General features: G+C 42.7%; 1 protein-coding gene across 1 annotated transcript; it reads right to left on the bottom strand.

Annotated features, from left to right (window-relative positions):
• Positions 1-6,787: 6,787 nt before the first annotated feature.
• Positions 6,788-25,970, bottom strand: ACBD3 (acyl-CoA binding domain containing 3). The gene is made up of 8 exons (XM_081186435.1): positions 25,347-25,970; positions 16,372-16,513; positions 15,932-16,072; positions 14,258-14,416; positions 13,097-13,271; positions 11,543-11,732; positions 10,772-11,056; positions 6,788-9,088 (listed from the first exon to the last, which is right to left on the bottom strand). Exons 1-8 carry the CDS (start codon positions 25,693-25,695, stop codon positions 8,877-8,879), a joined length of 1,653 nt encoding a protein of 550 aa, XP_081042561.1. The 5' UTR covers positions 25,696-25,970; the 3' UTR covers positions 6,788-8,876.
• Positions 25,971-26,797: the final 827 nt, after the last annotated feature.

Here is a 26,797-nt window from a genome sequence, read left to right as displayed (position 1 = left end):
CAAAGTCTACCAAAGGAAGAACAGAAGAGGAGCTGCGTGGGAAAGCATCCCAGCCTTCGCCAACCTGGTGCCCTCCAGATGTTGTCAGACTGCAACTCTGACAATATCTGTAGGGTGTCAATTTGTTGAAGCTGTTTTTAAAATTGTGCTTTAATGTTGTGAAGGGCAGTGAATGAATGAATGAATGAATGAATGAATGAATGAATGAAAGCAGTGGCTCTCCGGCATCTCAGAAACAGGATCCCTTTTGCATCATCAGCTAGTTCATACCCTCCAACATTTCTCCGATGACAATAGGGACTTCCCATTCCATAATGATAATTTTACTATTTATACCCCACACATCTTACTGGGTTGCCCCAGTCACTCTGGGCAGCTTCAAACATATATAAAACATAATTAAACATTAAACATTTTTTAAAAAAACCTTCCCTATACAAGATTGCCTTCAGATGGCTCGGGTGTTGGATAACTCCATACCCTCCAACATTTTCCCAATGAAAATAGGGACATCCTAAGGAAAAGCGGGACATTCCGGGATCAAATCAGAAACCTGTGATGGTAAAGAATGTGTGTTGTTTCTGTGGTGATTTTTTTTTAATGTAAAGAAAATGTGTCTGGCAAAACCAAATAAAAACAGATTAAAAAATGATTAATAAGGGCAAAGATATAGCCTAACAGTTATATATATTATGATGGCTAAATCAGGGGCAGCAGAAGGTAGATAAGAATGTACTGGTAAATCTCGTGTTGGTTTGAAGTAGATCAGCAAGGATTTGTGACTCCCCAATTAATTATCAGTGACAATGGTGTGTACTCAGCAACAACAACTCTTCTATATTAGTAAATGTCCCATAGGAAGGAACAGACTACATTACCATTTCAGAGCCTGCTTAAACTTTCCTGTTTAGCCAGACATTCCTGGCTTGATAACATCTTGATAACAAATGCTTCTGATAACTCTGTAAATTGTATTACATCAGCAACTGGTGTGTTCTGTGTTTTATAGTTTTCTACGTGGTTCTTTTATTTCATTATTGTTGACCACCTAGAGATATTTTAACATACAAAGCATTCTTACAAAATTCCCTAGAGAAAAATATAAATAACAGACTCTAAATGCCAAAGCAATTAAGTTAGCTGAAACCAGGGTTTCTTCATAATTATGACAGGTATGAAATCAGCTGCAATAAGAACAACACAAAGATCAATTTCTTGATGGACTCTGAAAATTGTAATTTGTTTCAGGTCTAGCAATAATTAGCAGTGGGCAAGGAGGGGGCAGTCAAGGCCTCTGTAAGCTCTAATAATAAGTTTGGTGCCTGTGTGCTTTTCTAACGAGCCCCATTTTAAAAGCCTTTAGCTGCAGGCCAGTTAATAAAACGGAAATGCAGATTCTGTTGGGGAAGATGAGGAGAAGAAAGGGTCCTTTTTCATTCAGGACGTGGAGGGAGCACAAAGGCAAGCTGAAGTGAAAGGGAAATTATGCTCCCGGATTAACTGCAGGAGAGCTGTGTGAGTGTGTGCGTTCCTGCACAATGCTTGAACTTCAAGTGCCAAGAAAAACAGGGCACAACCTCTCTGGGGCCTGTAGAGGCAAAGCAGCTCTCTGCCCAGCAGGCCTTCAGCCTGTCCACATTGTATGTGTTAAGGGGAGTGGGGAGAGAAAGGATAATCCCCCTAACCAGGTTATAATGTCAGGTCACCTGCTGAAGCAGAAGATAACCACACCTCCAGCCAAAGTGTTCATCCAACTTGCCTTGCTTCTGCCACCTCTCTAAAATACAGAGTCCTTAACATCAGCAGTCAGGAGCACTTCAGCCGTGTTTTTGAGTCTGTTTGAAACTTAAAACCTCAATTTCTTAATAGGGCTATGTTTAAAACTTGTTTGAGTCTCTGCCCTGTTTTTGAGTCTGTTTGAAACTTCAAACCTTTATTTTGTATTACTATTGCTTGGTCCTCCTTAAATCTTGTTTAAATGTTTAAATCTTGTCATTGAGGTTTTCAAACCTTTCTTTAACATCAGCAGCCCAGAGCGCCTCAGCCCTGTTTTTGAGTTTGTTTGAAACCTCAGACCTCAATTTCTTATTACTACTGCTTGGTTCTCTTAAATAGAGTTATGTTTAAAACTTTTTTGAGTTTCTGCCCTGTTTTTTGAGTTTGTTTGAAACTTTAAAACCTCAATTTCTTATCACTACTATGGATTCTCTTAAATGGGGCTATGTTTAAAACTTGTCACTGAGGTTTTCATACCTTTTTTGTAAACTCGAGGAAGCATTTTCAGCCCTGCTCTTGAACTTGTTTGATATCACTTAAAATCTTATTTTTTCTTTATTTCCTTCTGAGGAAACTGATTAGTTCAGTGAAACGAGTTTTGTAGCCGGCATCTCGTTAAGTCTTTGTTTAAGTCTAGTTTATTTTTTGATTATTGTTATTCTATAGTCGATTACTTCTTGTTTCAGGGATTTTCACGGTAATTTTTTGTTTTGTTTTGTGTAATGTCTCTAAAATACGGCTGTTAGAGCATCTCACAATATTAGGAATGTTTTATTAATACAAACACGAATCAGGAGCTGCTGTTGCAATACGCCTAGCTTTAAGATCCCATCACCTTATTATATAAGTCATCCAAGAGGCTCAGTGGTTTAGACCACAGTGCCACCCATGTGCCCCTCTTGGGCTTGCCAATCAGAAGGTCGGCGGTTTGAATCCCTGCGACCGAGCTCCCGTTGCTGTGTCCCAGCTCCTGCCAGCCTAGCAGTTTGAAAGCATGCCAGTGCAAGTTGATAAATAGGTACTGAAAACGGCATTTCTGTGCACTCTGGTTTCCGTCCTGGTGCTCCATTGCGCCAGAAGCAGTTTAGTCATGCTGGCCACATGACCTAGAAAGCTGTCTGTGAACAAACGCCGGCTCCCTCGGCCTGAAAGTGAGATGAGCACCGCAACCCCATAGTTGCCTTTGACTGGACTTAACCATCCGGGGGGTCCTTCCTTTTTTATTCTTATTCTATAAGTGCTTAAGAGCAGTCATCTTCAGCCTTTTCAGATCTGGAATCCAAACATTTATTTGAAGACCTACATAAGCAGCAATCCAAACTATGGGAACCTGGCACACAACATGTCCACTGGTCTAATTTTTGCTGAATCCTAAGTTCATCTAGTATCTGGGGTTTAGGTTGTAGGTTCCTTTAAAAAACCCAACAAACCCTAAATAGATGTATGGTTATCATTCTACTGTTGCACCCCATATGAGGGCTGACTCCAAACTGTTGTGGGTCCTGATTCACCGGTTGAAAGTCGTTCTTTTAGAGCATGCAAAGTGGTTCACAATGCTACATATTCCTTCCTATTACCATATTGATTCCATTCATTCTTTTGATATTAACATCTTAGCTCCCTTTCTAATTTCCTTCAACATCCCACAAGAGAATCCTGTTGGGATACTGCCAGGGAGACAAAGTCCATCATGGCCCCAAGCCGTCTGCCGGACGATCCATCGATCTCCCGTAGGCACGCAGTACCAGCGATTAGCGACATGAGTTTCTAGAAAATATCTTGCCACATTCCAGAGCTCATGCACACTCTTATCAGCAGATAATGCACAGCAAAAGTCGCACTCAGGAGAGCACTATTTACAAGTTTTATTCAGCGTTGATCAGAACAAAGAAAGACATGACTGCCTGCGTCAGTGTCTCCGACACAGAGAGAACGAAAGCAAAGACACAACAGAAACATCCTGTGAAAACAGGAAATACGCAGGCTGTGACACAAACATCCTGCTCCCTTTTAAGGTGAAACGGAAATACCCTAACAAATCCAGCATATGGGGAGGGACTGTAACTCAGTTATAGAGCATCTGCTTTGCATGCAGAAGGTGCCAAGTTCAATCTCTGGCACCCTGGGCAGGCCCAAGACATTTTGGCACCTGAGGCAAACCACAGAATGGCTCCCCACTCCCTACCAGGGAAGAAGGGCTGAGTGAAGGTCTATATCAGGAACAAGGGGGAAGGAATAAAGATCTACATTGGGATCTTCCGCCCGAGGCAGTTGCCTCACCTTGTCTCATGGGAGGACCAGCACAGCTGTCATCTCCAGGTAGGACTAGAGAAGTCCCTTGTCTGAAATCCTGGAAAGCTGCAGTCACTTCACGTAAGCAATACTGAGTTAGATGGCTCCAGCTTATAAGCCAGAGTTTCCCAAACTTTGGTCTCCAGCTGCTTTTGGACCACAATTCCCATCATCCCTGACTACTGGTCCTGCTAGCTAGGGATGATGGGAGTTGTAGTCCAAAAACAGCTGGGGACCAAAGTTTGGGAAACCCTGTTCTAAGCGGTTCCCACTCCTTATTACATCATTGCATTCAAAATTGTTTTTTCTTTGCCACCAAATGGTAAGCGTGTTGAACAGCAGTCGGCTTCTGTAAATTAAGGCCACTATACAGATGGGGTAAATTGGGAAAGGGTCACATGCTGGGAAGAATCAGCTGGAGAGAGAGAGACTTTAAAGCACGCTTGGCCATTTTTAGCCCAATGGTTCCCTTAGCCACCAACTGTCCTTGCGTGGCTTGATTCAGATGAGAGAGAATATGGAGTCGTTTGCCGGCTTTACATTATTATGTAACTTTAATCTCTGCAAAGCTGAACGGAATGAATACATTTTAGCCCCCAGCGTGTTTCGTTAAGTAGTGGAGGGGGGGGTATATGGAAGAGGGGGAGAACAAGACACAAGAAAGCAACAAAATGAGAAGCAACCCAGATGGAAGGAGACATGTTTCAGAACTTTATTACAGTGGTACCTCGGGTTAAGTACTTAATTCGTTCCAGAGGTCTGTACTTAATCTGAAACTGTTCTTAACCTGAAGCACCACTTTAGTTAATGGGGCCTCCCACTGCTGCTACGCCGCCGGAGCACGATTTCTGTTCTCAACCTGAAGCAAAGTTCTTAACCTGAAGCACTATTTCTGGGCTAGCGGAGTCTGTAACCTGAAGCATATGTAACCCGAGGTACCACTGTACTAGCAAGAACTTTAGGACAAGCTCAACTGTGTTTGCAAGCGAATTAAACGTGGTACTGTACCGTACAATGCGTTTTTTAAAATTGTGAACCTGAAACATAGTTCTGCATGGGAAAACTACTCTTCCCCCACCAAGGTTGAGACAGAGAGGGTTCTTGCCAGCACCTTCAGTTTGCAGTAACCTCTTGAATCGATGGATGCTTGTGTGTTCTGCTTGGGTTTGCCTCAGAAAGCAACCCAGAAGCTGTGGCTAGTGAAGATTCCCCGCAGCTCTATTTCCCAGGCAAGGCTGAACCACAAGGAGCATTTTACACCTATTCCATTTCAGCTGCCTATTAGCTTTCATTTTGAAGTGGAGATGCTATAAATCCCTCAATGGCCTGAGCCTTTCTGGATCTGGGGCACATTTGGTATGATAGCCATCTCACAGAAGAAAATGATGCTCAGGATCTCCCCTGACCCAATAGGCACCCCCCAAAAAAACATATAAACGGTCACAAACAAAAAGTTTAATGTCTTTCTTTTTTAACTGGCAGAGGCAGGTGGTCTTGTTGAGGACCCATCGTAAGGCAGTCTACTTCTGTGTGAACCTCCTTGTTCTCAGAGATGCTTTCTTCCACAACATTGCTCAGAGGTGGGGAACACTGTACAGACCAAGGGCCACATTCCCTGCTGAGCATCCCTTTGTGGGCCACGTGCTGCTGGCTGCTGGCATCAGAGGCAAAAAGCAGGCAGAGCAATGAATATACTTTGCACCTTGGTGCAGTAGGCTGCTTTTGGCACATACACAGACTTCTCTATCCTCCATCAAGACAATCCTGGGGAGAGTCCTAAGGGCCAGATGGAAAGGCCTGGAGGGCCACATTCAGCCTCCAGCCCGGAGGTCCCCCGCCCAGTCCTTGCAAAGACCGAGGGGTCAGTATTTTTTCTGCAGTGGCACCCACCCCCTAGAATGCTTTATCCTTCTGATGCCCTGAAGCTTCTCCTGCCTAATCTCTGGTCACGTTTTGTCACTGAGCAAAATGAAGCCATTCCTTGGCAAACTCTTTGATTTGGTCTGCTGCTTTCGTGGTTGCTGGGAGTTTTGAGCTCTTTCTTAACTCCTAGCTTTGGATTTTTTACAATTTCTGCCTTTTTCGTGAATTTTCCATTAGTATGTGGATTGCAATTCACTCGTGAGACCACCTAGTGGCTGAAGGCACAGGCCGCAACTTGCAATAGCATGTAAATCACCATCCCTTCCCCCTCCAGATGCGCCTGGGAGCTACGTGCCTACTTATAATCCTTGGCAGAAAGCATAATGTACACACAGCTGTTCCTTTCTACAGGCTTGGCCACAGTGCCTCTTGTCACTCCCACTATTATTCTGCACCTCTTTTTCAGGATGTGGCCACTGTGGCTCAGCTATTAAAAAAGAGAGTAAGTAGTGGCCCTCTGGATATTGCTATACTACAACTCCCATCATCCCTGATCACCAGTCATGCTGGCATGGGCTGCTAAGTGTAACTGCTGCACTGCCTCCCCCTCCCAGAAAAGGTTCCATATTCCATGAAGTAATCTGAATTCTGGAAGCAGGAAAATATTCACAACTGTAATACGCCATGCAAAGTTGATACTAGACGCATGTCTGCAAACTCATTTGCATGCTGATGAAACCACTAGTCCCCATCATCTCAGTAGAGGACAAAATTTTGCTTCTGTAAACTCTCCATGTTCCAAATCTTATTCTTCAAACTGTAGTGATGCTGGTAGTGCTAAGAAGAAGCCAAGCGATTCCATATAAGCAATTTTAATTCAGATTAAATATATTATTCCAAGGTATTTCGAAAGCGCACTTTTTCTGTACTAATCAACAGTCAGAGGCATTTTTCTGGAGTTTGGATACCCAAAGCTTGACAGTAAAAATTACTGCTTTTTACAAGAAAACATATACCGCTTCCCAACAGTTGTTAAATCATAATTTTGTATGGACAAAAAAGAAATCTAATGTGTTAAATGGAATTAGTGCCTTCCTCTATTATTATTTTTTAGAACCTTTAAATACAGCTTTAAAAAAGAAGCTACATCCTAACTCCATGTGTTTATGTACATGTGAGAATGAAACATGTTAGAGCAGAACTGATCCGAGTTGACTGGAGCAGCACTAACTAGACAAAAGCTTGTAAGGCAATGCTAAAAACAAATGAGCTGGAGCAACTTAGTGCTTTTTGGAGAACCACCTCCATAAGGTGAAATAAGGGGGGAGGGAACCTCAAATATAAATGTATGTACAAATATTCAAACATAAACCCCGCTGAGTCCCAACAGACCCACTTCTAGTAGAATATATATGCTTGCAGCTAATCCATAGATATTTTGCTGCAAAACAAACTTTTTTTTTGGGGGAGGGGTTTGCATTCCTCATGCATCACACACTTACACAAGTCATTTCCGAAATACCTGAACTCCACCTTGTTTCTCAGAAACATGGTTCTATACAAAAGTTACGTTGCTGCAAAGGCCCCAACCCCCACCGACCTTAGTCACAGCTGAGCAAACACACAATTTTGCAGTTTTGCTCTAAACTCACTATGCAAATTAGAACAAAGCTACTTGTTTATCTGAAAGAACATCTTACATTTCTTTTCAACACGTAATTACCAACTAGGATTAAAGGGTGCTAGAATGAGTGCACAAATGCAACCTGAATAAAACTAAAATGAGTGTGTTCCTGGCAGTGATTTCCATAACATTAGTGCAACATTAATTCCTACAACAGTTCAGACATTCTTTAATTATGTAGATGCACAAAGTGCCAACTCGGGTTTACAAAGAAGGGCCCCAGACAAACTTGAAAAGCTGTGCAGATAACTGGTTCTAATTTGAAGCCTACCCATATGATTGCAAGAGATAAGTACGGCAACAGAATGTCTTGTACACATACCTGACTTTTCACCAACTCAACAATAAATTGCACACAAAGGGAAAACCCCTTTATTTGAATGTGATATGTACAGGAACGCTTCTGGGGGATTATCCAAATGTCAAGGTACTTATGATCCAGCTCAGAAGTCAAAATCCTGCACATAACTTGGTCTCAGGATCTGCAGCAGATATTGGGGAACAAAGTCTTGTGTAGTTGGTGCCCTACATTGTTACTTTTCTCCAAATTTTGCAATTAAAAAATAGTAATTCCCTGATGTGTACATACAGACTTGTTCTTTGCTTGCACACGCATACATACCTTCTATGTCTCACCCAGCAGCATGATGTTTGGCCAGAGAGGTGCCAGATAACTTCTTGAATGAGAACACAAGACAAATCAGTTTCTAAACTGCATCCACTAAAGGTTTCAAGTTTAATGGTGTAAAAATCTGGACATTCAAATACAGCTTTAAGAAACTTGCTTGCTACAGTGCAGATTGCATCTGGCTCCCCCTCCACACACACCCTCCACAAATAAGGCGGATACCCTCAAATGAACAACTAACAGATTTTTTTGTTTCAAACCGTCGATACTTACTAGGGCAGGTAACATCATACCGACTGCCCCCAATGAAACATTTCCTCCTTTGTGTGTGTTTAAGAGTTTTAAAAAAGTCCATCTATGCCATTTTGCATGACCTTCTGTCTGAAAGCTCTGGCAAGTAACCAGGTCACCAGAGGACCGGGGTGGGGTGGGGGGGAGATCCTAACCTCACTAGCTGCATTAACACTGAGCTGCAGAAGAAAGCTCAACTCCCAGTTTCCAAGTTCACACACACACACACCATACAGATATACATCAGACAGAGTAACAGAGTCAAAAAGTCCAGTATGCTTGACCGAAGTTCCAAACAAATATGATGTCCTCTGCCCAGCCTCCAACACGACATGATGATCTTTATCTAGTATAATAGACTCTGTAGTAAACTGTTTTTGACCTCCATAATGAATAGGAGTTGTCAAATTTAAGGAGATAGACCCCTCTTCCTGGGTACTGATGGCTGCCAGCATATACTTCTTCATGACAGTCCCGTCTGTACACAGGCACGATTTCATCTAGTTGAGGCTTGTTGGCATTCTTTTTGGCTTTTTCTTCACTGCTAGCGTTTTCTGAGAAAAAGAATCAGAAACAAAGCATTAGTCACTAAATGCAGCAGGCCAAACAAACTCCGCAACCAATTCTTCATGGTCAGTGCGGATTAATCCGCAGGAAGCACAGCAAAGACACGAGCAACTTGTTTAATTTAACAAAAGCAAAACAGCCCATTTTCATCTGGGCTACAACTATCAAGAAAACAGTGATGACCAACTGTTCACAAGGAGGATTTTGAGCAAGATTACCAAGGCACAATGCTAACACATCAACATTTTGATAGAAGCAACTGAGGTTAATCCCTTCTTTCCCCTCTTGGGAAACCTCATCCTGAACAAGCTAGGCTTCTGTACTGCAGGCTTCGCCAACACGCCCTGAGAATGGAGGTGTTAGTTTTGTTCCATCACTTCATAGCTTATTTTTCCCCTTCCAAATCACGCATTTCTACCAATATCAGGGAGCAATAAAATTATGCTCTAAAGGTCATGGCTTTGCGTCTTCCTTTACTACTAAGAGGTACCATACCTTTGCATACATGGTGGACTTTTTGTAATAGTTGATGCTAAAGGGGAATTTAAAAAATTGCTTAGGTGACTTATCAGCAAACTCCCAGTTACTGATTCTAAGACCAACTTGATGTCAATAGGAACAGAGGTCCTCAATCACTTGGACAGAACTGGTCCATCCTACAACTTGTAGATATAAATCATAGCCTGTTATTCCCACTAGGAAATAGCTGAAAATGGGCTACTATTAATTTCAACACTTTATTTGTAACTAAACTGGGACATGAAGTACACAAGAGCTACTGTCAAAGCTAGCAAGTCAGTCAGCCCAAGTGTCATGTTATATGGAAGCTGATAAGATCCTAGCATGAAGTTGGAGTGAGCAAAAAACAGGTGTACAGCTCCAACATCCACAGATGTTCTTTCCTCCCACACTACAATGACCAATACTTCCTAGTCAAAGGTTTAGAATCTAAGCAATGTACAGAGGCAACAAAGCACAGCATCGCTCCATTGGATAATGGTCCTGCAATGCAATCTTCCCCAGTTACAAGGAAGAGATGCCAAACAGGCCCTTTGAGCGAGTAAAAGCTGAGGAAACAGAATATCTGCAAAGTCACACATAACCACAAAGGGTAAGAAAGAAAAGTTACTAGGCAATTACAAGACAGTAAAATCTGAAAGTGGGAATTGGAAGCAGATTAAGGGCCTACACACAAACCTGTATTCTTTGAGTTTAGAGCCAGGAGTGTCATGGCAACTAGAACAACTGAGCTCTAAGCACTGAGACTTCATGTTTGTCAGGGACATACATGAAAGTGTATTACAATAACAACTTTCCAATTGATTTTAATTCTGCAGTGGTTTGGAAATTCCCTCCAAGTTGAGAGGTCTCCAGTTAAGGCTATATAGCAGGAGAACCACCACCATCCTGGAACCTTGCTGTCAATCAAGGCTGCATAAGAACACAGCGAAGGCCATTTAACTTACCTTAAATGGCTCCTACGAAATATTTCTTTTCCTACACTAGCTAACCCACCAACATTCCAGGGTTTTCCATCACTATGTCTCACTTGCCTGCACACACTGGACACCACCTTTCTAAATTCCAAGATGACAGAAAATGTAATGCAAAGCCTGCTACAGCTTCTTTCATGACTCAAAACCCCTACGAGGTATAGAAAATAAAGATACCTTCCTCCTCTTCCTCGTCCTCACTGGATTCACTAACATGTACGCTGACTGCTGTGTTAGGGGAGTCTGTCCATTCAAAATATACCCCAAAACCAATGTCATAATTGTCTGTAGCAAACTCCCAGAAGAGATAAGAGCCCTCTTCATGAGTTGGTACACGAACGGTCACGACTTCTCCTCTGCCAACCGTAATCACAGAGTCTGCATCCTGGCGGATCTTCTCTTTGAAGTCTGCAATCTGGGGTCGTGTCCACATGGATGGTGCTGCTATGACTGGAACAGATTCTAAAAAAAAAGGAGGGAGACCAAAAAATGCTCAGTTTTATAGTTCGGACAGAGAATTGTGTTGCAGCATCCTAGAAAACGCCTCCTGCAAATAAGGGGCAACACAGCAAGGCCTCCCTCCCAAAGAGGCTCCTTGCAGATTACTCTGAAGCCGAGGAAAATCAGCCTCATCTGCCCACCATCTCATAGCCTTTCTCACTTGAAGGCTGGTTTAACCAAGTTTGCTGTTGTATATTTCACCCTATACCATATATGCTACCTTACAGCCCTGCAACAACGTGGACACAACAGGAAAGTGCAATACCCGAATTTTTCTTGCAATGCTCCTTAGTTAAGCAGTGGGAAACCCTGGTTCAGAGATGATAGTGTGTTTTGCATGCCCATACTAAGTTGGGGTCATTAGTTGCCAAAGGCAGAATGCTACAAAAGATTCAGCCAGAAACATGGAAGTAGTTTCTTTCAGAGTAGAAGAATCTTTACTCTTACCTTTTGGTCCATTCTCCAGTGCTTCTTCTAAAGCATCAGTTTCCAGGTCTTTTTCAGGGCTGTCTGTATGTGCACTAGCCTGTCCATTAACTGATGGGATTTCCCCTATGTTAGGTGGGCTTGCTTTTGATACACAAGTAACTGAAGTCCCCGCTGTGGCTGCCGCTTCCTGCTGCTTTTGTAAAGCTGCCTGCAAATTAAAAGCCAAAGCAAAACATAAGGACAATGAAAGATGCAGAGCACATTTTGGAGAAGTTTGCAGAGTGGGAAATATGCAGGTGGAAGTTGCACGGAATCTACTATTGTGTTTTAACAGAACAAAATGAGACAGCCAGATTCCAGTAAGTCAGTTTGAAGGGGATGGGACACTGGCAGAGTTAAAACACTAGGCAGAAGCATGACTTGTCAGATCGTTTGAGGCATATGGGACTGAGAGATGAAGCATCAAACCCCCTGATGATAAGAGTAGCAGTGTTTATTGCTATGCAGAGTAGCAGAAGCTGGATTTCCACTTGAGAACTGAGCCTGAGTGTTAAGTTTACCATAGCATAACAGTGATCCACTCCAATCTCTGAACGCTTTTTTTTAAAAAGCAATCTCTCCAGTAGTTGTTATGCCCAAGGTGTTATGTGTTTATTTGCCTGAATTGCTTCTGAACAATATATAGTTCAAGCTAGTCTTGGAAAGTGCCTATTTTACACTGAAGTCAACCAAACCTCATCTGGGATGCGGCTAACTTGTGGCGCATGGGCTGGATTGGGCCCCTCAAGTCACATGAAGTAGCCCTCAAAGTCCCATAGCAAGATTTCCTGATCTGATCAGGAGATAAATGCTATCTCTCTCTGCTCTTTAGAGAGCAATCACTAAAGAGCAGACAGGGTGTTCTATTTCCTGATGGGCGCATAAAATCTCTCTAAACAGCAGTCAGAGGGGTATTTTATTTCTGATCTCACTATGTTTTTCTAGGAGAGGGGTGGGCAGACTTTAGTCTTGCCAGATCTATTTTGCTCTTTACTAGAACCCCAAGATTTACTAATCAGAACCAGGTGTGAAATTTGAATTAAAGAAGAGGGTGCATCTCAGAATAGTCTGAGTTCTGAACATTGTTTTCTGCGAAAGAACCAGTTCAACAGTACTTTCACACAAAACTTTATTTTGTGAGGGAAGTTACTTTGCTGTTTGCTACTGTTTAGCAGTTGGGAATCAATAACCCTTGCCAATCTACTGAAAATCACCCTAGAGATCCCTCAGAAAAGACCCCCACTCTAGTACAAGATACCTGCTTTCAAGATTTCTAGAAAGGTCTGAGTAATAAGGTCAGCACAGACAAATCATTGTGTGTGTGTGAATAGATTCTTAACCTTCTTCAGAAAGAATGCAGAAACACGGGATACATTTTCCAGAAAGAATTTTATAGACCCGATACACCATTAGAATTTGTATTCCCACCTTCACCATTAACTGCAATATAGACAAATGGTTTCACTGAGGTCTCCGAAGTCAGCTATACATCTATCATTTTATAAGCTGCACTGCCAAGATTGTGCAATATACCTGTTGCTGTGCAAGCTGGACCTGATAAAGTTGCTGCATGTACTGTTGATAGTGCTGTTCCTGAAGTTGCCGAATCAGGACCTGCTGCTGCTCGTAGTTGCCTGGGTACTGCTGGGCTGCATACTGTTGGAACTGAACAGCCGTCTGAGAGTTCAGTGCTGCCATGATCTGCTGTCTAGATAAGGGACAAAGTTACCCTGAAATGCAACTCTGAAGGCCTATTTGAGGAGTAAAATTTTCAAACATAACACATTGTTATTGCAATTTAACTATGAAACACTTGGCATTTATTTCAGGAAACACAATAGTTGAGTAAACATGACAAGGATGAGGGGAGTGCTAGGGGACACCAAATCATAAGGCAGAGCCTCGTTAGCTATGAAAGACTCCTTCCTACACAATGCAAATCCACAGATCAAATTTTCTAAACACGGCTGGTTTCTAAACAAGACGGATTCTAAGGGGACTTACTGCCAGAATGCACCTTCTGTCTAACACTCACTTGGTGGTTCCAGCTTCTGTCAAAATGAAACTCCCTTGAGGTTCTGCATTACAGTCATTTCAGGGCCCACTTCTGGAATAGACAACTCAACCATGAGAAAGTGTATCACTCCATAAGTGGTCCTATCCATCATTTGGAAAGTTCTCTTGTAACCAGCCAGATAAGGAATTTCTACTTCATAAGTAATCCAACCTACAACTTTCATTACTTTTTCAGCGTGTGATTTTTCATATAATTATAGCCCTAATTAAATACTCATTTTTATAAGCAAATTGCCATGTAGGCAAGTAATATGCCCCTTTTAGGATTTAAGGGGCGGGAACAACTGGACTCATCACCGAGGAAATGCTTTGGCTATACTAGATGGGAATGTTAAGCTTCTGATAAACAGTATTCAGTTTAAACTACAAAGATATGGAGGCAGGGCAGATGTTTAAACCACTGGTGTAGGGTTTATTGCACAGACAGCGGAATTTGTTACAGGTTCAAATCCAATCAGCTGTAAAGCTTACTGTGTGGCCTTGGGCAAGTCACCACTTCCCCAGCAGTAGATTACTGTGAGAATAAAAGGGGATAACCCCATGTGCAGAGGTTATTTTCAGCAAGATGGGATGGAAGGGTGATAAATGAACAAGGGATGAGTCTTGCTGACTCCTTACTTCTGCTGCTCCATTCGGAGCCTCTCTTCTTCTATCCGCCGCCTCTCTTCCTCTTCTCTTCTCAGCCTCTCCTCTTCTTCTCGTCTGCGTTTCTCTTCCTCCTTTTGCAAACGCTCTCGTTCTTCTTCTTCACGTTGCCTACGTTCTTCCTCTTCCCTCCTGTAACAGCCATGTTTACCAGACATTTGGACACCAGGCAATAGGAATAGCGAAGAGCTGCTGTTTTACCCTCCCATTTAATTCAGTTTTTTGCTTCTGTTTTATCTTCTAGGCAGAAATTTGAAAAAGTTAAGCCTTTTCTCATGCCACACCCCATGGCAGCCCTTTTGTGACTGGCACCCCCAAAATTCATTATTAATAATAATAATAATAATAATAATAATAATAATAATAATAATAATAATTTATACCCTGCCCATCTGGCTGGGCTTCCCCAGCCACTCTGGGCGGCTTCCAAAAAAAAATATTAAAATACTGTCCTACATCAAACATTAAAAGCTTCCCTAAACAGGGCTGCCTTCAGTTATCTTCTAAAAGTCTGGTATTTGTTGTTCTCTTTGACATCTCTTTGACATTAAGTGTTGGTGACCCCTGTTCTAAACTCTTATAGAAAGGAACTGTTTCCACGCCATATGAAATATTGTGAAGGATGGCACCAGCATGTAAGCAAAGGAACATGACTGACAGGAGGTACAGTGTAAGGCACAAAGTTCAACTTTTCAACAAGTATCCAAATCATATACTGATATCTTCCTAGAATTTCAGTTAAACAGATGAGGCTCCTAATCTAAACCACATGTAAACGTTAGATAAGATTCACCCATAATGGTAGAAAAAGTAAAATATCCGGGTATCATGTAAAAACTTTTACCCTGCATTTTCCTGTAAAACTATTATTTTCAAGACAAGAAACTATCTGCCTTCAAAGCTAGGAAAAACTGCACTACAATTCACAGCTCCATAAAAAGATTGTTAAAAAGCAATTGAAAACAGTTGAAGAACTGTATCAGAGATGGGGAATCTCCAGTCCACAGGCCAAATTATTTTTAACAAACTTATTTAACGCAGGTCCCAATTGGGTCCACAAGGCTGTCTTCCCCAAAACATGCCCACCACCCCATACCTGAAGTCATACATGACATCAGATGTGGAGCAAGTAGAGATGTGGTTGTAGTGAAACAACTGGGGGCCTTAAAGTGCACTGATTGTTCTTTGGCAAGGGAGGCTTGCCATCAGCGCCAATCAGCTGATTGCCAGTTATACCAAGCACCATGGGATCAGCTGCATGACAGAGTTCACAACTGCACTACAGAGTTTCATAGCAGAGTTGATCCCTGTCCAAACTGGGCTTGCTGTCAGCACTGACAGCAGGCCCAACTGGGATTGGTACAAACAGGAAGTCCAGAGCAAGGGTTGCTGTAAGCACAAATATTCCTTTGTTTTACCAGTATGAATTCAAGCTGGTGATATAAAGGATGTCGCTCTGCAGACATGGCTGGAGCTGTACCCACAATGGATAAATGTAACTCTGGGTCACGTCACATCACTGTGATGTTCAGTGATTGACAAGAATGGCCTACAGGGATCCAACTAAGTGACTGTTAGATATGAGAGCTGGAACACAAACACACTTTATGAATTCCCACCCAATTTCAGAGAGGCACAAGAGCTTACCTTTTCTTCTCCTGTTCTTCTTTCTCTATTTTATGGGAGGTAACATATGTTGAGAAGAGATGGCAGCACCTATTTAGGAGCTTGACAAACTCTATCATGGAGTCTTGCTTTGCCATGTTTCCAAGGGCAGCCCATTCTTTCCTGCAGGTAGGAAGGCAAGTAACATTGCATTTTGTCTAGCAAACAGCATGTATAAACACAGAATGAAAGCACTGATTTATCAAGTTGGGAGATAATACGGGAACTATGCTTGGCTTCTGAAATCCTGCACTATGTGAACTGAATAGCAATCTCTCCTTAGTTTAGCCAAAGGGGAGAGAACCCAACAGAAAGTTGACAGACAAGCTATATCTGCAGAGAGGATTGGAAAAAAGATTCCAGTCAAGTAAGCCAAAATTTCTATTCTACAGACAGATCCATAAAATCCAATAGCTTTTTACCTTCTGTCGTTCCCCAGGACATCAAAGAATCCAACTTCAGGACATGTGTCTGGATTGTAAGGCCCCAGAAGAACCTGCTTATGCAGCGCCACAAGTCTGAGTTTTTCTTCATATGTTGGATGAAAAGCTTTGCCATCTTTTTCTGAAGATAAATGATAATATTACTTTAAAGACAAATATGGCCAAAGTCTGTGTACCAGACCCTTGATCATCTTGGTCACCCTCCTCTGCACAAGTTCCAGCTTGTCAATATTCTTCTTAAATTGTGGTGCCCAGAACTGGACACAGTATTCTAGGTGTGGTCTGACCAAGGCAGAATAGAGCGGGACTATTTCTTCCCTGGATTGGGACACTAGACTTCTGTTAATGCAGCCTAGAATGGCATTATTATTATTATTTGCTGCATCACACTGTTGACTCATGTTAAGCTTATGGCCTACTAAGACCCATAGATCCTTTTCACATATAATACTGGGCCAGTGCTATTTTTTCTAGAAATAGAGGCGCCAGAACTCATCATGACCACCTTCCTTGTTCTCTTAGAATGGCAATGGTGCCAACCTGAGAGGTGCCAGAACTGAATTCCGGTGAGTTCCAGATGAAAAAAGCCCTGCTACTGACAATCCAGGTGTCCCCCATCTTATATTTGTGCAGCTGGTTCTTTCTGCCTAAGTATAGAATCTTACATTTGTCCCTACTGAAATTCATTCTGTTAGGTTTGGCCCAGGTCTACAATCTGTTAAGGCCATCTTGAATCCCAATTCTGGCATTGGCTACCCCTCCCAGTTTAGTGTTATCTGCAAATTTGATGAGCGTCCCCTTGATACTTTCATCCATGTAGTTTATAAAGACATTTAACAACAATGGGCCTAGGACAGAAATCTGTGAGGGAATAAATCAACTCATTGGGATCTACCTCAAGTAAATATGCAGAAAATGTGACTGAAATTCCTACCCTGACACACTTGCTAGTTAACCTCACTGAGCTTCGTGGGAGGCCTTTGAAAGGAGTTGCCAAAAGCCTCAGTACACATAATAGTAGCCTGTATCTTATGCTGTCTGTGCTGAACAGAAGTACTGTTTCACAACGACAAAAGAGAGTCATCATGGCGTAATAAAGCAGAACAGGGGGATCCTGGGTTCAAATTCCCAATCAGTCATGAAGCTCACAGGGTGACTCTCAGCCTATCCTACCTCACAGGATTGTTGCAACGATAAAAAATGAGGGGTGGTTATGTATGCCATCTTGAGCTTCTTGGAAGGATGGTATAAAAACATGATAAAAATAGAAAGAGAAGATTGACAATGTATAGACAGGGCCATAAAGAATGAGCTCTTGTCTTCTATAAAGGTTCTCTATATCACATTTTTGTTCTCTATAAAGGTACCTGTCTGCTGCTTTATGGTTTCCATTACTTAAACCCTGATTTTGACTATTGGCTAGACTTGAAGCTTGCCCAGAAGTTAATTCTTCATGTTATTTTATATTACACATTCCAGAATATGATATACAGTAGATAGTAAAATTACCAAAATGTTAGTGAAGCAAACAAGTGGTTTTTACTTTCAATTATTAAAAAGCAGCTTAATGAATTATTCACAAAAATGGCTGCTAATTCAGTTGCAGAGAGTCAGAGACGGGCAGACCTGAAAGGGCTTTATTAAAAGCTGCACAGCAAATAAATAATAAATAACAACCCATTCTGCAACTTTAACCTCGCTCTTCTGTACCAGGACCAAAAGAAATGCCACCCTTTAAGTTCTTAAGTGTCCCAGAATTATAAATTCAGCCTCAAAAGGTTGACCCCCCCCCCCGCGCAAGTGTACACCAAGTGAAACTGTTTACACTCCACCAGAAAAGAAAGAGCATGCTATAATTCAGTTTCAGTTCTATTTTAAACTCTAATCTGGGCTCATCTTTGAAACAGCAGTCAATCTCACCCAGCTGTAAGAAAAACAAACTTTGGTTTTGATGAACGTTAAAACCAGTGCTAGCACGTTTAATGAGCCCCCAAAATACATGCAGAAGCAAACACTGGTAAAAATGGACCAAGACCACAAAACATGGATCAATAACACAAACAACTGGCTTCCTATAGCTACCAGTTGGTCTCCTATAGCTACCATCTGAAATAATCCCAAATGTATCAATAATAACCTAAATGAAACAGATATAATTCAAGGCCGGTGACAGATGCATGTCCTTCCTCAAGCGAGCCTCAAACTCACCACCACCAAAGGACAACTTTACAGACAGCCCTAGAGAGGAGGTCCTCCCAGCTAACCCAGATGCCAACTCTGTACCTTACCCACTCAAGCAGCATTCTTACAAGACCTAATAACATTGCAGATTCATTCACCAGGGCAGCATTCACCATGCTGCAACTGCATCCTCCTGCACTGAGCAGGTCCCTTCCAGCAACAGGAGCATGTATCACAATATTATTAGTAGTGATAATACTAGCAATAATACAAGCAATAATGCTGTTCTTATCTTTTATAAATTATGCTCTACATGGAAGTGTCACTGATAAACAGCGGAACCCAATGCATTGTATGATCTATTGCCCCTCAGCACAGTGGAACCTCGACTTACATCCGCCTCTTCTCGCGGACGTTCCAAGTTGCGACCACGGCAAACCCGGTCAAAGACCGGGTTTGCTGTGACTCGTGCATGCGGCTTCTGCCATCTGCACGTGCACACAAGCGGCTGCCACCATCTACGCATGTGCACGAGTGCACAAAGGCCCCTCTACTAGCATCCAGTTTCGCCAAGCAGACGGGCCTCCGGAACGGATTATGATCGTAAGCAGAGGTTGTACTGTATTTACAGACTCCCTCTCTGTTCCCAAGAGAGACTACATTTTTTATTTTTATCAAAAGATCACACAAACACATATATGCATTTGGCAATACTTTCATGTATTTTTATTTTTATTTTTTAAGAACTGTTCCTCAAGCTCCTCTAAGAATTGTTTTGGTGTATAAGGAGAGGAAAAGCAAGTGTCTTGCTCATCATGGGCAGAGGTGCATATAACTGTCAGAAACAGGCACAAATCTACTCGGGTAGTGCTGGTCATACTTTTAGTGACTTGTTTCTAGAAAACAGCTTGAAGAATTACAAGAACTTGAAAAGAATGAAAGTACACATTGAAGGCAAGGGCAGCTCTACAACACAGCCACCCATCCCTGGAAAACAGCAACTGTTTTTACCATCTTAGATGGGGACCTGCTAAAATGCATTAATAGCTGCAGATGATGTGGCTTAATTAAGGCAGACTTTTCTGGGACATATGCCTGAACAGTGTTTGCTGTCACCCAGATGGTAATTTCCTTGTGGCAAGACGCACAAGCCCATTAACGATACCAAAAAAATAAATAACTAAATGCAAATGCCACATTACAGATTCAGTGTAAGAATCAAGATTAAAAGTGTGCCTGTACAGAAGTTCGTTTTCTGTCATATGGTGTCAAGCTTTCAACCGGGGAGTTCTCTGTAATGACCAAGTTAGGCGTAGATCAGATTCCAGTGCTCAATGGAAAAAAGAGCCTGACTATCTATCTGCTCAAGGATGCTGTGGAAAATGCAAGAAAGAACTAAGCAAGTGATTCTGGGGTGAGGGCTTGGTAAAATTACAAAATCCACAGTAAGGCAATACGTTAATTCGGCCAATCAAAATGTCAATAAATCGTGAGCAAGCTTCTAAGTACTCCAGAACCCTTGATAAGGCTAGATGTAAAAGGAAAGCAAGAGATGAGAGAAAGAAAAGCCATTTCCTCCTGCATTGGTCTCAGGTTGGAAACAAGCTGTCAAGGTTCACAATGCAACTGCAAGCAGAGTTTCAGAAATTTCTCAAGCCATGATGGCTTTAAAGGGCTTAGGAAGGATCTATAAAATATGGTAGCTACTTACAAGTTTGCAGCCATCTATTTCAATCAGGCAAATTAAAACACAGGACTGTAGGAATGTTCACTACTCTGAAGAAACTCCCCAAACTATCCTTTTGTCTTAGGTCATATTTGAAAATAACTGTTAACTACAGGATGACTACCAACATGAGATCCTGAATAACCTTGTCATACAAAGCTTGTACTGAACAGTAAATTAGGATTTGGATGGCAATAAAGAGGCTTCACTCTCTTTGGCCTGCATCATGTCCTCTATTGAATTCTTTGCTTAAACAAAATTTGGATTAACTCACTAAAGTTTTATTTTTCGAAGAATAAATATCATCAGAACCAACACAACTGAAAGTTGCAGTGTAAACAAGCTCTACAAAGAATGTGAAGTTCAGGTTCTTTTTCACCAGAAAGATGCTTGAGAGGAGGAAACAAGAGTCAGAATCAATTAAGAAAGGAAGACCTTCACTGAGAACAGATAAAGGTAATCTGATGAGAGAGAATGAAAAGTTCAAGGGCTTGTATCAAACAAAGTGTACTTTCTAAATGGCATCCTTCTGTGCCCCTTAGGAGAAGAGGCTTCTAGATTACAACCTACTGTATATTATTTGAATTCATTAACACACATGAATCTCCTAAATGCTCCTGTCTCCAAAAGTTCAGCATTTTAATGCAAAGATACCTCATGTGTTTCTGGAGACATTACACTGCATTGGGTTTTTGCAGGGGACGGACGGGAGAATCAAATTTGAAAATATCCTCATGTCCTACAACTGACTCTGATCTCATCTAGAATATGTATTTTATTTAGAAAGAAAATACAGTATGCTTATTTTATATAAATTTTGAGTAATTTTTCAAATAGTCAAAACTACGTAGTAGAAATGAAATATCTGATAACATGTCTTTAAAAAAAATCTGAATTACCGTACATGTAAAGCTTTCTTTGGAAATTTGGTTTCATTAGAACGCTTGTAAATATTTTAAGGCACAATTCCTCAAATAATGCTGTTACATTTAAAAATAATAAACTAAGGCACTGAGATATGTTAACATACTGGTTTTAGGATGCCCAAAGCATCATACATGGCCCATGTTTCATTGGCATAATCCGCTTTAAAAGGTTACAAGTTTGAAACTGCCCAATTTCGCTGGTACTGAGTCCATTCACTGTTATTAACATTATGAAGCAATCCATATTTATAAAGCAGCCAGTGGAAAAATTTCTTCCCTACATTTCATTTCAGTCCCATTCAGGTCTTCCCCAAAAACCGAGGATGCCAAAACTAAACTGAAATATCAGAGTCAGGCCTCTCACTCACACATTTACAGAAACACCAGCTTTACCTTGGCTGTTAAAAATCAGCCCCATCTAAGAATGGCCCATCAGTGCCATTCCACTTACAGTGGTACCTCGGGTTAAGTACTTAATTCGTTCTGGAGGTCCGTTCGTAACCTGAAACTGTTCTTAACCTGAAGCACCACTTTAGCTAATGGGGTCTCCTGCCGCCACTGCGCCGCTGGAGCACAATTTCTGTTCTCATCCTGAAGCAAAGTTCTTAACCCGAGGTACTATTTCTGGGTTAGTGGAGTCTGAAACCTGAAGGGTATGTAACCTGAAGCGTATGTAACCCGAGGTACCACTATATCCTATTGTGTTCACTGAACAGTGACCATGCCTCATCTATTCAAGCTTGCTTACGCTGTAGCTGGTTTGTGTATTAAGGCCTTGTGCTGATTTATCCAACTTGTCCAAATCTAGGTTTACTTTGCTGTCTCCACAAAGTATAGAGAGTGTTCTCAAAATGTTGGGAGCTCTTTATACCTAGTTCAATATTTTTAGGAACTAGGTCAGATGAAATTAGAAAATGCCCCAAGACAATTCTGGGAGAATGATGGCAGCAGCCTCCCCCCACCTACCTCCTTTCCTTGCCCTAGTACCAGAGATTTTCTAAGTCGGACGCTCCAGCCAGCATGGCCAAAGATCACAAAGAATGGGAACTGTAATCCTTAAGAACTGGAGGACACCACATTTGGCTACCCCCGGGCTCAAAGTGGAAATGGCACAGTGCCTAAACTTGGGACTTTACTGCTGAGTCATGGAAAACTACCTTGGCTACAAACTGTAAATCCAATTTTGACTCTATGAAAATAGAATGACAAGTGTCTATCTAGTACACAAAACTATCTAAGAGAAGATAAGGAATGTTTTATACATACACTGCATTGTGTTGATAATATGTTATCAAGGAAGTTAAAGTAATGCATTTCCAAACTCCCAATGACCACACATACACTGTTGGTTAAAGCATTGATAAGGAACAAACAAGGTATCAGAGGACTGTGTCTTTTTCAAATACAGCGGTACCTCTAGTTACAAACTTAATTTGTTCGGGAGGTCTGTTCTTAACCTGAAACTGTGCTTTCACCGCTGGCACACCATTTCCATTCTCATCCTGGGGCAAAGTTCTCAACTCGAGGTAACTCTTCCAGGTTAGCAGAGTTTGTAACCTGAAGCGTTTGTAACCTGAGGCGCTTGTAACTCAAGGTACCACTGTAACTTTATTCACACCAGAAAAGTATTTATATTAATGTCTGTAAAAGCAACACAGAATACTAAATTAATTTAGTAAAGTATGAAGTTTCAAATGCAATAGCCTATTTGATTAAATGCAATAGCATTTCTTATAAGATCCCACCCTGCTATATTGATAGTAGGGTAGGATCTTATATTGTTTGAATTATAGTATTAATTAATTCATGACAAATGATCTGAAATGACAGCTCAGGCCATGCTGCTTCTGAACAATACATACTAATGCATCCAAAACTCTCATCATGGAGAGTGAGGCAGCTGACTATTGCTGTGCAAATGGTTAGGGCAAGCAAAACTATTTTTTTGAGTTCAGCAAGTCACAGTTGTGGCAAGATCATGAACATTTATACAAAAGACAATATCCCAAATGTGACCATCTGTGGAATATTGACATATTAAATAAATGCATTTTAAAACCATATTTTTAAAGAAATAGCATATTTTCTGTCCAGGGCTAGATCACGGTGGCAATCCTATATCCATTCTTTGGTAATTTGCTTTTCAAGTGAAAAGGCACAGGATTGTGCTGCCTCACAGAAGAACACTATCTAGAAAGAAGATAAAAAGGGCAATTCATATTTCTTGAGTGTACTCATGACTGTCTTAACCTGGGATGCCTAACATTTTTTGGCCCAGGACCCTGGCCAACCTTCTAGAAGCCACATGCCAGTGGGTGTGGCCACTCCACATTCTTGCACACATATATTCATATGCATGCATACACAAACATGCACACCCCTTTCCACTCACCCACCCCAACACCAATAGTTCTTTTTTCTTTTTGAAGTTCTCTCTGAAGGATATTGCAAACTGGCATCTTTTTAAAAAAAGATTTTGCAGATCACTTGATAACAAGATGTTGACTCCCCATTCCTTTAGAAAGAGTCTTTCTTGGGTTTCATTTAGATATTACAAGTGCATTCTATTAATCAAATCTCCTGGGAAGACAACTATTAATGTGAAAGCCACAAAATCTATTTCCAAGAGAACATCCAGGAACAGCAATATAGCAGAAAAGACTGCTGTGCTTGCAAATGTAATATGAGTTGCAGAAATGAGTCCACAACAGTAAGTTGTTGTTAGGTATGCTGTACTTATGGTTTTGATGCTTCATTTTTGATTCTGTGAGCTGCTTTGGGTCCATTTTTTATGTAAAAGGAGAAGGGAAGAGAAGTTATTAAAATTAAAATAAAACAAAGCAGGGTCTAGAGAAGGGGTTTTTTATTTTAGGTTCTTTTATCCATCCATCAGATGGGCAAACTCAGTCTGAAAAAGGCAACTCACCTTGCCTTTATTTTCCTCATGATCAGCTCATCCACACTGTGGGAGAAGTGGAGAGCAGTAACACTTCAGCAGAGTAACACTCTTTTGCTTTTCATGCAAAATAGGAGGCTCATGAGTACAAGAAATTTGTTTTTTAAAAACTTAAGCTGCCACTGACAAAATGATATTTCTCCCCATGGCAAGTTAGTTTAATTGAGGGCAGAATCCGAACAAGCATGATGTAAGTAAGCAGTGCTTTTATTAAGAGCATCATAGCACCTTATATTTTCTTGATTAGCACAAAGATGCTTCCATTTCACACAAAAATCTTAAGTGCTTTAACACTAAGTAGTCCAAATCACTGCCATTAGTGCCTCGAATAAAAGCTAAATTGAGCAAACAAAATCAGTAAGTAAGCGATCCCTTCTGTCATTGAAACATGTGCTTATCTAACTCATCCTCATATTTATATTACCCACTGCACTTCTCATGGTTTCCTTCAACTTTACTTAAGGGCATACTTTGTCATAAAACATCCTGGGGAGACTGAGTTGTTGACCAGGACCACACAGAACCAGTTTCACCTTTGATGACGTTTTCAGGCAAACAGCCATCAAGCTCTATGAATGAATGAATGAATGTTATGAGGCCCTAAGCTACCATCTTTCTTTAAGAATAGACTACGTCTCCTAAAACAGAGTTCATATTCCACATACCACTCAACATACCAGAGCCTAATTTCCAAAGGCTACTCCTTCACAGAATAAACACGGTTTGCAACCACAGCTCACCTCATATTAACAGCCCCATAGATATAGATAGATAGATGTGTGTGTGTGCGTGTGTTTTAAATATCCCACCAACTCATTCTACAGAAAGCAACTCCCCTTTTACTGCAAAGACGCTGTCATTTCTTCACAGCAACCCTTTGAAGCAGGCCTTCTCCTCACCTCAAATTTGCACAAGGCACAGAGAAACGAGGCGAGCCTGCAAACCAGGGCTCGAGGTTGCAAAGAAAGATTAAAAAAAAAGACTTTGGAAATTGACTCTGTCAGGCTTCGGGGACCGGGGTGGTGAGGGAGGAGGGAGGAGAGAGAAATCTCCCAAGCCTCCTTCCCCCCCCCCCACCCGCTCCTTGAAGGATGGCCGGGAACGGGGGTCGGGATCGGGGGGGATCGCAGACTTCCAGCTCCCTTTCCGCCTCCTGCGCGGTCACCTTTGAAGAAGCGCAGCGCCAGGCCGTACAGCTCTTCCAGGCCGAAGCCCCAGCGCCGCTCCAGGCTCAGCACCCCGCCCTCGTCGTCGCCATCGCCGCCGCCGCCGCCGCCAACCTCCCCGTCGCTGTCCCCGCCGCCGGCCTCGTCCTCCCGCTGCTGCTGCTGCTGCCCCGGCTGGGCTCCGGCTGCCCCCGCCCGGCCTCCTCCTCCTCCTCCGCGGCCCCCCGGGGCGAGCAGCGGCCTCGCCTCCGCCTGGCCCGGCCGGGCGTCCTCCGAATCCGGGCTCAGGGTCAGGCCGTCAATGGAGACCTCCAGCCGCTCGGAACTCAGCGCCGCCGCGGCCGCCATCGCCTGCCTCGCCCCCCGCTGCTCCGCAGGGCGGCCACGTCTCGACTTCCTGCTGCCGCCCGGCGACCCGGATCTTCCGGCACCCGAAAGGGCCTGGCGGGGCGGAGGCAGGGGAGGAGCAGGAGTCGCGGCTGCGGGAGCCGAGGCTTCCGGCGGGCCTCGGAAAAAGACGGGGGAGAAGGCCTCGGCCTCCCCAAGGGACCTGCTCCAGAGGCTGCTGCGCCAGAGGCCTTAGCGAGGCGCGGGCTCCGCTGAGCGCGGCGAGGCTTGCTTGCGAGTAAGCACGCGCAGGGCTGCCCTCTTCATTTCCGGGAGGCGGCGGCGTCTCTGTGACGTCCGGCAGCCGCGTGAGAAGCGGGCATTCAACAGGTGGTGCTGCTGCCCTCGCCGGCTCTGAAGAAAGGGAAGCAGCACCTGTTGGTTTGCTCCGCAAAAGCCCCGGGAAAGGGAGCTCGGCGGCAGGGCGCCTGTTTTGCATGCAAAATGCCTCTGGTGCATAGCTGTCAACTTTTCCCTTTTCTTACTTGGAACCCTATTCGGAATAAGGGAATTTCCCTTAAAAAAAGGAAAAACGTTGACAGCTATGCTCTGGTGCAACACGCACACACGCATATTCAGGTAGGGCTGGAACTGGGAGAGATTCCCGCCCGAAGCCCTGGGGAACCGCTGGAGGCAAAGCTGAGGTAGAGGGGCGAGTGAAATTGACTCCAGTGTAAGGCAGCTTCCTTTGAGGAGGGGGCAACATCTTAACACTGGATTTGCTTCAGAAAAAATCTTGCAAGAGCTGGATGCTCCCAGGGATGGGGAGATCCTGTGGCCCTCCAGATGTTGCATTCCTTCTATATGTCAGCTCCCATCAATCCCAGTAAACAGGGCCAATAGTAATGCATGATGGAAGTTGTACTGCTGCAGCATCTGGGAAGGAGCACTCTCATTCCTCATCCCTGACTTCCAGGTGAAATAAATAACCTTTGTCTCCCTGCTCCGTCACCCAGTACTGATAAAAGCTTACAGCCCAGGCTACACATCTCTTAGTCTGGGACTTAAAATATTTATCCTTTTTACCACTCCATGCTTGGGCACTGGCCGTATATCATCCATG

This window comes from Podarcis bocagei (assembly GCF_964188305.1).
Source record: "Podarcis bocagei genome assembly, chromosome: 3".
Taxonomy (NCBI): Eukaryota; Metazoa; Chordata; class Lepidosauria; order Squamata; family Lacertidae; genus Podarcis; species Podarcis bocagei.
Note: the sequence above shows the minus strand (reverse complement) of the source record. Positions and strands in the feature narration are given on the sequence as shown.